A 12,668-nucleotide genomic window follows, 5' to 3' on the forward strand; every position below is an offset into this window, starting at 1 on the left:
GGACCATGATAAAAAGGAAAAAAATAAAACATTGCATTAGTATATTTATACTCTTAACTTGGATAAAACCCCTTTACAGCCTCAAGTCTTTTGGGTATGATGTGACATGTTCAGTTCATCTTTATTCATTCCTGGAAGGTAATTTGGTTGAAGCATTTCACTCAAGACAATACACAAAAAAACTATTATCCTAAAAATATTTACCCTAAATTTCAAAACTACAGCTGAGGGGATAAATGATTTATAAGAAAAGATTTATAGCGAGTATAACATTGTATTTATAGCAACAGCACTCGACTAAAGCAAATTAAAATAAAAATTCAACACCCGTTTAAAACGAGTAATTCGGAAATGGTGGAAACGTGTTTATCTTTCATATCCAATGTCTATATAAACATGTATTCCCTTGAAAAGTCTTCATAGTCATATGTGTGTTAAATATAAACTCCTTTTATGAATTTCAACGTGAATGTATCGGAGAATATTATTAATGAAATCGATTCAGTGATTGGTCCATGCCAATGTCGTCATCCCAAATGTGTTTGCGGCACAGCAAAGTGTCGTCATCTAGTCTGACACTTAAAGGAACACTCCACTTTTTTGGAAACAGGCTCATTATCCAACTCCCCCAGATTTAATAAGTTGATATCACTTTTTTATTTTATTATATATATAAGAATGACTGAGGTAATTGGCAATAGTTGGATCCAATTTCCAGTACAGATGGTGGCGGTAATGAGCCTATAAACTGATTTGCCAACCGCTTGTAAAACTCAAGAAGAAGAAGGCGCAGTGGCGTGCGTCCTCCGTGCAGTTAGGTGTCAGTATTGTGCGTGTTTTTCTGTGCGAACAGTGAAGAAAACCTCAGGGGGTTCACAGCACTGAATTAGGAAACGTGGCCTTAAGAGAAAACGGAGCACATATCAATGAGGACAGTGAGTTGACGCGACATCTATTTAAAGATTACGTTTTCATTTGTAATTGAACGCGCATACACGGTGAAACATGGCGGACGTAGACCAGAGCGCTGCGGTGCCAGACGGATCCAGTAACGCTTCGGATGTGGTGAACGGGACCGCGGGCCGGTTCGTGTCCAGCGCCGAGGGTACTGCACTGGCATACGGCAGCCTGCTGTTCATGGCCCTGCTGCCCATCTTTTTTGGAGCCTTGAGATCTGTGGGCTGCTCTAAGTCTAAGGTAGAGTTACACAAATGTCTATATAATGAACAATCGTGTAGACTCACATGACCTATTTAGAAGACAATAATAGAAACGCATATAAAAGTCAGATGATTAAAATAAATGATGATGATAAATCGATTTTTATTCAAGTTTTAATATGAATTTAAGACTACTGCTATATATGCTGCTAAAACGAGTCATATGTTACATTGATTTAAATAATAGACTGAAAAATAGCTTCCTTAGCATAAAATATGTTGTGGTTACCACCATATGTTATCTACAAACTGCTGATGTCTGTACAGAATGATCTTGTCCATTACCTACCCCACTTGTAAATTGCTTTGGATAAAAGCGTCTGCTAAATGACTAAATGTAAATGTGTGTGTGTGATCTGTGTGTGTGTGTGTGTGTGTTTGATCAGTGAATGTTGTTAATATGTTGATATGCATCAACGTTACTGACTGTCAAGATAATTTGTGTTCTGGACAAAACTGGTATTATTAACAGGCCATCATTAAACTCGAAAATAGTGCGTGTTGAATGTTTGTTTTTTATGCACAGTTATTTCAAATGCATGGATGATCTGCTGCAAATTTCTTTCCTCACTTTTTTAAGAGGAGTGTTAGTTGGTCATTTTTGTACACTTAACTTATGCATTAATAGCAATGTACTTGTGACTCAAAATCATTACTTATCTTATCTTCTTATTAGTGTTCACTTAACTAGGAAACAGAAGGAACTGTCATACATTTCTAAGTAAACTAAACAAACAAATATTAGTAGACAAAAAGTTACTAAACTGAGTCAAAACATTTATTTATGTGCACATGTAATAACTGTACGAAACATTTGTAATGGACACATATAATTGTAACATAATATATCAGATTATACTTACTCTATATCAACATATCTGGAAGGTTTTCAAGGTCATCCATCAGTATGGGTCATGGAGAAGTTATTTTTCTTTTGTAATTTAATTCCCAAAAATGTCCTTTTATTTTAGAATCATTACACACAAAGTGTAATATTGTAAGAGTTATTTTTGTTTTAATTCTTATGGTTACGATTTACTGCTAAAAAAAAGAGTTTACATCTGTATATGGGCTACAGCTGTCACGTTCCTATTACCAAAAGCAACAACATCAAAAGCGTCTCACCTGGGCTTAGATGAAAAAGAACTAGACTTCCATAGACGCTGTATAAGAAACACCCTCACATTAGCGTTAAACATTTTTTCGTAATTTATGGCAAGTATAGTTCTATAAACGTAAATACACTTCAAAAAATGAAAATAACAATTCCTATGATAGTTGAACGTGTCAACACAGGCTTGTGATAAAGCTCCATTGAACATTAAAAATAGGATAGAGGCAAACAACGCCTCACCAAATGCTTTCATAATGTCAGAATTCATATCAACTCCACCTTTAGACAGAACTGCGTAACCGTGCATGAGCAGTCTCAATATTGACCAAAAACAAGTGTATATTTCTGAAGATAAAATCTCTCCCTGTCTGCCAGAATCCTTCAGATATGCCGGAGACCATCACAAGCAGAGATGCTGCACGCTTTCCCATCATTGCCAGCTGTACTCTCTTTGGCCTGTATCTCTTTTTTAAGGTAACTTTTAAATCCTGTCATAGTTAAGAGTTATTTCCTGATTAGGGGAAACAAAGGTTGTTGTGCAAACTGTGCACATTGTGATTTCATAACGAGTTGCAGTGTTTGATGATGATGGAGATCACAGAATATAATAACAGATTCATGTGTTTAATTGTGTTGGTGCAGTTATACTAGACTTTGCATTAAAACTGATTTTAACGTCTATAATAATTAGTTTTTCTTTTGACTTTGTAGATATTCTCTCAAGAATACATAAATTTACTGTTATCCATGTATTTCTTCGTGCTGGGAATATTGGCGTTATCTCACACCATGAGGTAGGAAATATCTCTTTTCATTAAAGGGACACTCCTCCCAAAAAAGAAATTTCTGTCATGAATTACCCGCCTCTCCCTTAATAGGATTGGGAATCATTTGAATTTTATCGATCCAGATTCCGTTCATCGATTTGGGTTCTTATGGATTCCAGAGTTGAAGTAAAACATTTAGATATCAACCTGTATGGTCATTTAGTCTTTTTTATTGACTTGTTTGGAAAATATGTATACTGTATTTGTGCACCATTTTTTGTATTTATACACATTGAACCATGTTTTTTTTTATTTATTACAATTTGTATTACCAGAGTTGAACTACATCATACAACATCACTATAATGAAACTATGGTTAATTTGTGGTTCCTGTGCTTTTTAACACAGTTACTACAGTTTAATGATGCTCACCATAGTAAATATATTGTTAATGTTCATAAGAGCTTTTTTGAGATATCAGCTGATCACACAATGTGTAAACTTTTCTGAAAATATGCACAGGAATTGATAAAACAAATTAAAATTTTAATCTCAAGTAGCCAATTCCTATTCCTTTTATTTCCAATTCCGTATCCAAATTGGAATTGATTTTCGAGACCCAACCCTACTCCTCAAGTTGTTTCAGACCTGTATACATTTCCTTGTTCTTTTGAACACAAAAAAAGATTTTTTGAAAAATGTTAGCAACTGACAGTATCTGGGACATCATTGACTACCATTGTAGGAGAAAGTAAAAAAAGTGACCCAGAACTGTTTAATTTCCTAAATTCTTCGAAATATCTCCTTTTGTGTTCAAAAAATGATACAATAGTTATTCCTTCTACAGTAGTCAAAGATGTCCCAGAAATGTAAGTTTCTAACATTTTTCCAAATATCTTTCATCTGAACAAAGAAATGTATACAGTGGAATAACTTTAGGGTGAGGAAATGATCACAGAATTTTCATTTTTGGGTGGAGGATCCCTTATGAGTGAAATTATCTTCATTGCAATGAAGTTTCATATTTAATTTTGTGTCATTGCTGTCCCAGTCCTTTTATGTGTAGGTTTTTTCCTGCCAACCTGCCAAATAAGCAGTATCAGCTGCTGTTCACACAGGGCTCTGGGGAAGGCAAGGAGGGTATGGATATTTGCACTTTTACAGAGCTCATGACATTATATGACAAAGTATTTATAATAATGCTGTATGAGTGCTCTAAAACTCTTCATTCCCACAGAGATCGTCAACTATGAGTTCGACACCAAGGATTTAATATGCTTGGTCATCAGCAGTGTGGTTGGGGTCTGGTATATCCTTAAAAAGGTATTGTTAGACTTTCTTACTTAGAATTACTCTAATCCTTCATAAAGACGTGATTTTTTATATCTTGGGCACTGCTGTTTTATGTAGGCCTGATGGATTGTAGGTTTCTTTTTGAAACACATTTGTAACATCTTAATTTAAATTGGTGCTGTCAAACAATTAATCGTGATTAATATATATATTATGTAAAGACAAACCTTTATTCTGGATGTGATTAATCGTTTGACAGCCCTAATTTAAATATTGCACTATTAAATATTTAAACTGTTTCTTTGTCAATTCAGTAATGTTTTTGCAAAGCTGTTTTACAGGAAATGCATTTTAGCAACAGTAAAACATAAGAAAAGCGTTGATTGAAAAGGATAATTGAAAATAAATTATTATTCTTTTCATACACATAAGCATTACCGACTGTAAAAATGGTCTGTAATTGTTCTTGTGTGAAATTAACTTTTTAATTTTAATCGGCAGCATTGGGTGGCTAATAATCTGTTTGGTCTGGCGTTTGCTCTGAATGGAGTTGAGCTGCTTCACCTGAACAATGTCAGCACCGGCTGCATCCTGCTGGGAGGTCTGTTTGTTTATGATGTGTTCTGGGTAAGTCACTGAAGCTCTTGAGTTGAGAGTGAGCAAGTTTACTATCCATTCACAACGATTTCTTTAATTGTTATAACAGTTATCTAACTCCTTTTCTTGTAGGTTTTTGGCACCAATGTTATGGTGACTGTCGCCAAGTCTTTTGAAGCTCCCATTAAGTGTAAGTGTTTCATTATACTCTCATCCTATCAATTGTATTTTTCTATGTGAATCAGCATCTCAAATTGGCCGTGGTAGTATTTTTTTCATTCTCGGGCAAAACATATTTCTATTGAGTTGCGATAGTGAGCTCTTCACTTGGCAGCTATGCAAGTTGACCAGATCGCGTGTTGTGCTCAGATGTATATTAGAATGTTTTAAAAACCGGTGAGCTACAGAATTCACTTTAATCAACATTAGGACTAAAATATATGCCTGTTTTTCTTATCAAGAACACGTAAAAAAAAAATAAACAAGATAACCATATACCCCAAACTGTCAATAGAGATTGTGATTTGTTTTGTATGTTCTGTTTTTGTATGACTTCACTCTGCGCATTTAAAATTTTCATATATTTTTCCAACGTTGCTAATCTTTACAACATTAAAAGACCTACATACAGGATATATTATCAGCACGTTATGAATATATAATGGTAATTATAAGCTTGATGAGAAAGTGTGACCAAATTAATACTTCTCTACTAAACAACTTGTCAAAGTATGTTCTGTGGATCCCTGCCACGAGCGGACCATCTGAGAGAACAGTGACAATCAGCTTTTGTGGACGGAGTTAGGAGGAGAGACTTGAACTGATGTGGTTGTCAGTCAGCATCAGTCAGAATTGCTTGCATTGCAAAATGATTTTAAGAAAAAAAAGCATCCAATGTAGTCTATAATAATCCAACAGTTTTCGTCTATTCATATTTTTAGTTTATAGGCCTAATGTGGAATGACACTTTTTAATGAAGTGTTTTGTTGGAGGGGTACAGAGTAACTTACATTACATTCTTTTAGCAGTCAGTTATAGGCCGAATTAATGAAGGCTATTCATGAAGGGAGAGGGCTAAAAAAATGTATTTACTTATTTTGTTTTGGTCAATTTTATGTTAAGTTGTATTGACAAATTATAAAAAGCACATTTTTACTTCATTTTGCGCAATAATGAAAAAAATGGCTTAAATAGAAGAAATGCAAAAAAACATGTTTGGTATTATTGAGCCAAGTGTTTCACATCATGTTCGGCTTCGGCCAAGAATTTTCGTCTCTGTGCATCCCTAATATTGAAGTTTATGCATACATACTTTTTCATACTCTTAAATTTCTAGAATCATTTCTAACAAAGTTACTAGTAGGTTTTTGATGAATTAAACCGTTCGTTTATTCTTTATCGAAAAAAGGTGTTTAAAGAAGTACTCCGGCAGTAGCATTGGAATAGTACAAAATAAATGAGTTAAAAGGATACGTGTAAGATTTGAACTGCATGATTCTTCTACTATTTGGTGCTGCTTTGATGTTCATGATTATGTATTTTGCCATCAAGAGGATACTTTTCATGTAACCAGGTTACAGCAGACATATTAAATCTGGAGACATCAAAGGAAGTCTTTTTAATAGTAATATACAATGTTTTTTCACTCAATGCTAAGTTGGAAAATAAAAAAATAAAAAAGACAGTTTGAGGAAAGTAAAATCATGCCTAATAGATTTCTCCAATAATCACAAGACTTGTAAGTTTATGAATATGAAAAAGTGATAGTCTGTTTCATGCTAGAAAAAACTGTATGCTGGACTAATGTTTGCTATCACTCTCTTTATTTTAGTGGTTTTTCCTCAAGATTTGCTGGAGAAGGGTTTAGATGCCCGTAATTTCGCCATGCTTGGACTGGGGGACATTGTAATTCCAGGTAATTTCGCAAAGATGATTTAAAGTCCGTGTAAATCAATTCCGAGAATTGTTTCTGAACACATTATAAATGTTAGAAACGTAATGCTGAAAAACTTTACATAGACTGTTAAACTTGTCGTACTGAATTGTAAAGTAAGACTGTTAAAATGCTTTCCCACATTTTTGTGGAAAGAAAATCCACAAGTTTCTAAAACACCCAGTTGGGTTTGCTATAAACCGACATGAAGTCTGCAGTCATTCAGCTAAATGTAAAATGTTCTGTTCATATTAGTTCATCCTATTAAATACATTTGTTTGTGTTCTTTCAGGAATTTTCATTGCTTTGCTCTTACGCTTTGATGTCAGGTAAAGTCTCAGTTGTCATTCTTCTCTTTAGCTTCGGATGTAATGGGTTGTTTTGGGAGCTGCTACTTTTATTTCTTCTCTTTTTCTCTTAGTTTGAAGAAGAACACAAGAACCTACTTTTACACCAGCTTTTTGGCATACATCTTTGGACTGGGCCTCACTATATTTGTCATGCACACCTTTAAACACGCTCAGGTAAGAAGAAATCTTCAGTGGCCATAGATTGTTTTCTTACTTAACAGTATATGCACGTTTAAAGGCGTTTTAATCATTCAAAAACAAGAAACGATGGATGAGTTTGAAAGGGTTTTGGCCCTGTTTAGTGGTTTTGATTTTTGAAAGGGTTTTGGCCGTGTTTAGTGGTTTGATTTCTCTGATTCTGAGTTTCATTTTCACTTTAGAAGATATAACAGAATAAGTGTTTGACGAATGCTGAAGTTAAAGGTTACAGAAGAGAAACTAATTGTTATAGTGAGCTTGTTGAATTGTTTCTTTTCACAGCCTGCTTTGCTGTACCTGGTTCCTGCTTGTCTTGGATTCCCAATGCTGGTGGCTCTGATCAAAGGAGAACTGACGGAAATGTTCAGGTAACACTGTCCCTTCATTTATTATTTACATTTGAGGGGTGGTTAACCCACAAACTAGAGTATCATTTGAAATGTGTTTGAAAAACTGAAATGTTTTTCCTTTGCATTTCTGAAAAGTTTCACGTGGATGGAGATGTCGCCCTGGAAAAAAACATTTTGTGCCTCCACATATACACATACCCTGTTTTAGGGGGACAATTGGAAAATTGTGTCATCATTTCCTCACCTTTGAGTTGTTCCAAATGTGTCTAAATGTCTTCGTTCTGATGAACACAGAGAAATATATTTGGAAAAATGCTTATAACCAAACAGATCTCGAAACCCGTTGACTCCCATAGTAGGAAAAAATACAATGGTAGTCAAAAGTGGCCCAGAAGTGTTAGCTTTCCCAAATTTATCAAAATATCTTCTTTTGTGTTCAATAGAAAAAAAAACATATAAAGTTATTACTAAGTTTATATACTATGATAGTCAATGTGTGTTGAGATCTGTTTGGCTATAAGCATTCTTCCAAATATCTTTCTCTGTGTTTATCAGAACAAAGACATGTATACACATTTGCAACAAGAGGTGAGGAAATGACTCAATTTTCATTTTTGGTGAAGTATCACTTTAATCTAAAAGCTCTTTTAACACACTTTGTCTGCGTGTATGTGTGTTGATAGTTTGTGTATGTGAATGCTATGTCCCAGCTGATTGTAGCGGTCCAGTCAATCTACTTTTTGCTGGAGAAATGTTTATAAGTGTCACGCAGCACAAACATTCTGGATTAGAGCCGCCATTATTGATTATTTTGTGTAATAACTTGTTGTGTGTAGGACACACGATGTCCACCTGCCTAATGATTACATCACTTTTCCACTGCGGCACATACACTCGACACACATATCCGGATAATATCAGCCTGATTTAAACATGATCTGTTTTATCTAGGGTGTCGTTGTGATTTGTAAATGACAATGTGTATTCAGGCACAAAAATGGTGCATTTGAGACGTCCCAACAGAACTGACTAGCAAGTATATTTGACAAACAGATGATATTTGGCGTGGCATATTTGGTTTGATGACACAATTAACTGGTGGATTATCAGCACCTGCGTGTCTTGTCTTGAGTAGGTTATTGCGTGTGACAGTCAGGGCTGTTTGAAAAATATAGATCTAAGATTCTTATCCATTTCAAATTCCCCGACCTATTTTATTAAAAATGTATTTCGCGGAACGTGGAGATGGGATTGAATAAGATACGATAGGCTGTGGGACGTGCGTCGCGTTATAGTGGCTATTGGTGCTGAAACCTCTCCTTTTCAAAAGGGAAGTAAAGATGAATGTCTCATCTCATTAGGCTTTAGATCATTTTTTTGTTGGCCTGTTTCTTTCATCATAGTAAAAAAATTTTTTTTTCATTTCCTCTTGACCTGACTGCTCTCTTCCTCTTTTTTTTTCTATGTTTTGCTACCTCCTTTCCATTCTGTCTCTCTCCCATCCTCTGGCATACAGCTACGAGTCTACAGATGAGGTTTTGCCACACAGCCCACGGCTCACTTATTACCCCACCGTATCGGGGTCTCCAGCTAGTCTGGCTAACTCCATGCAGAGTTTCGCGCACTCTTCCCCTCGCTGTCGTCGACACACACCCTCCGACATGTAATGACTTCACTCCTTCCTTCTATTTTGTCCACGCCCATCTGTGCAGGTATTGCCTGTGAGATTTTCAACATCCTCGTAATGTTTAGTTTATGTGCCCCACCTCAAAGAATTTCCATTACTCCATTGTTGGCTGAACATTGACCTTGTCTGCGTTTTAAAACATCATTTGTGTTTGCACACATTGAATATGTGTTCTGTATCACAAAGCTGCTTTTGGTTTTAACCCTTGTGAGTTCGCGTTTAGTTTGAGCATACTCTGAGTTTTCTTGCTTGAGAAAGCGGATGCGTTTCGTCGCCATAGTAACAAAGGCTACAGCTAAGCTGCTCCGGAGCAGGTTTTATTCTGAGTTAGAGATCGCAAACCAAAACTGGACCAATCAGCTGTGAGAAAGTGACATATATCTGACGCAGTGAAGCCACTCCCCTCGTATCTCTCGCTTCAAATAAAAAAAACTTCTTATGTCGGTGCAAGGCAAACAGTAAAAATGTTTGTGGGTGATCCAGTTGCGAAGTCTACGTGATACGCAAGTATGCACTAGAATACCCACTTAATGAATGGGCGAAGATACGTAAAAACATGGTTTTGTGTCGGACTTTTGGACCATTGGTGCAACTGTAAGATATGAAATGATGAAAGGCAAGAGAATAAACTACACCAGTTCAGTGTTTGCTTCAGCTGCAGCAGATGTTACAGATGTTGAGCCCGACGAGGCTCAGGCGACGTTGTACGTAAGGTCACCGGGGTCACAATCCAGCTTCTCTGTTGGCTGGTGTATTATACTTTCTGATGATAGCTTTCCTGTAGCTCAGTGGTACGAGCATTGCGTTAACAACGCAAGGTTGTGGGTTTGATCCCAGGGGATTGCAAATACCTATGTAAAATGTATAGGATAAAGCAATGTAAGTCGCTTTGGATAAAAGCGTCTGCCAAATGCCTAAATGTTAATGTAAATGTGATAACTCACCCCCACTTTAAAAATCACTGCGTATTCTTTTACCAACATGAGCATATTTGTCATCATTAACATAACTGTCAGAGGATTGTTGGCATATTAAAATGTATCTATCGAGGTCATTTAGTTTGTGTGGTGAACTATGGTTTTATCATAGAAATGTTATTGGTCCGTTCACATGTCACATCTAAAAACACATGCAAAATTCTGTCTGCGTCACTTTCTCCCTCTTTCCAGTGCCCTCGGGAGGTTTCGTTCCCAATTTATTTTAATAATGAAAACTACAAAATGCTGAAACGAGACAAAAACATGAGCATACCTTCACCAGTTCATATTAAAGCATATGGCTTCACTGCAAATAATATTGTTGTTGTTTTATAAACGCAAAGTTAAGCAAACGCATCAATGAATTCTAGTTCTTAAATTCTTTTTATGAATTCTTTTAACTTTTTTTTTAAACAAGTGTCTGGAACTTTTGTAATTTGATGTTTATGTCTGTAGTGTTGGGTAAGTTACTCTGTTGAATATGTCATTAATAACTAGTAAGTAATTAATTACTTTTTTAGTGTCATTAGAATACTGTACAAATGACTCTCTCCAAAAATGATTTAATTACTTATGACTTTCTATATCCTACATCAACCTTGATGAGTTAAGTGATTCAAGGATAGACATGAAACGACTCTTTTAATTCAATCAGAAAAATAATATAAAACTACATAAAGTATTCATACTAACTAACCAAAGTATTACAAATGTGAGAATAATACATTTAAGCACAGATTTCAAAGTTAGTTACATTACATCAGAAGTAACTGTAATTAAATTACAGAAAAGCATTAGTCATCCCTTACTTAACTTTTTCAAAGGAAAAGTAATTTAATTACAGTAACTAATTACTTAGTAACTAGTTACACACAACACCGGTAGCTACACCCGAAGTCAAAGGAAAAACGGTTACATTCCAAACCCAAATGCTCTTGAAAGAATGATTGCATTTCACTTTTATTCATATCACACATTTACGTGAAACTTTTATAAACTCACACTATACACTCGTCTCACGGAATGTTCAACATCAATATTTTAATACATTTTAAAAATCAACCATTGTCTGGAGCTCTTGGATTTCCTTATGGAGAGAAAGACTAGTATTAGTGTATTAATAATGAGTGTTTATTAGCATTTTTTATTGTTTACCGATGGCATTTGATAGAAAAGTGGTTCTCAAACTGTGGTATGCATAATTGATGGAACAGTGCTGTTTTCATGTTAGCAGATACTTTAAAGGCTTTAATGCTACTAATCATTAGTAACTTTAATGTTACGAACAATACTTTTGACGTCAGGCTCAACAAACAGATTATTTTCCGTCATGACAGCTTGTGTATTTTATTTCTATGACTGATGGCCATCGATCAACTCAACTCATTTGCGTGTGTTATTTTTTTCAGATACGAGGAGTCTTCACCGGAGGAGGAATCATCCAAAGAGGAAATTACAGAAACTGATAAAGACAAATAATTGCAAAATGATTGTCATGTTGTGAGTTTGTCGCAGTGCAGATCACACAGAAACTGTTCATATTCTGCACCTGCTCATTGCCATCTTTTCTTCAGACTGTTGTACAACAGCCTTCTGCGTGCCTGTATCTCTGCTTGTTGCCCTTGGCAATCTTGTTTGGTTATTATGAGAAGTTTTTTTTGCGAAGGGTGAAGTTAGACTTTGTATGTAAAGTGTCATTTCGCTGGCAAGATTCAATACAAATCTGGCTGACACAAACCCATCCACACATTCACATGCAGCATTTCCCAATTCTATCCATAAGGAACTGATTTGGGGATGTTGATGTAAATGAAGTTGCTTTGTTCTGTCCCTCTTCTATAAAATAATGAGACAAAAACACAACACATCGGGACCAGATATTCCCCCATGTTTTCATACTTTAAATTGACCAACTATTATCCTGTAAAAAATATTGTTTACCTTATGCTTTGGTTATTTGAAATTCTCAGTATTCTTTGCTATTAATGTAACATGCAAGGTTGACCGTACACAAGCTGCATTTCTTGTTATATTTTCTTTGCATTAAAGTGGTTTTTACCATCTTGCGTAAGCATATAATCAGTGTTTGCTTGACTGTATTTGGAGACTGAAATAAAAAAAATGGGACTGAGTCTGGAAGCAGATGATGCACGGATGCAAAAGTTGGTAACCCTTTCATTG

At 35.5% G+C, this 12,668-nt stretch overlaps 1 protein-coding gene across 2 annotated transcripts; it reads left to right on the top strand.

Annotated features, from left to right (window-relative positions):
* The first annotated feature begins 841 nt into the window (after positions 1-841).
* hm13 (histocompatibility (minor) 13) lies at positions 842-12,553 on the top strand. Of its 2 annotated transcripts, none has more exons than XM_056733837.1 (12): positions 842-1,197; positions 2,710-2,808; positions 3,046-3,128; positions 4,154-4,242; positions 4,340-4,425; positions 4,897-5,022; positions 5,125-5,182; positions 6,824-6,907; positions 7,218-7,254; positions 7,347-7,449; positions 7,756-7,841; positions 11,897-12,553. In XM_056733837.1, exons 1-12 carry the CDS (start codon positions 1,006-1,008, stop codon positions 11,964-11,966), a joined length of 1,113 nt encoding a protein of 370 aa, XP_056589815.1. In that variant the 5' UTR covers positions 842-1,005; the 3' UTR covers positions 11,967-12,553. The 2 variants fall into 2 exon arrangements, with proteins under 2 accessions (XP_056589815.1, XP_056589814.1); XM_056733836.1 differs by lacking the exon at positions 11,897-12,553 and adding an exon at positions 9,340-9,539.
* The last annotated feature ends 115 nt before the right edge of the window (positions 12,554-12,668 follow it).

Source organism: Triplophysa dalaica, chromosome 20 (assembly GCF_015846415.1).
Source record: "Triplophysa dalaica isolate WHDGS20190420 chromosome 20, ASM1584641v1, whole genome shotgun sequence".
Taxonomy (NCBI): Eukaryota; Metazoa; Chordata; class Actinopteri; order Cypriniformes; family Nemacheilidae; genus Triplophysa; species Triplophysa dalaica.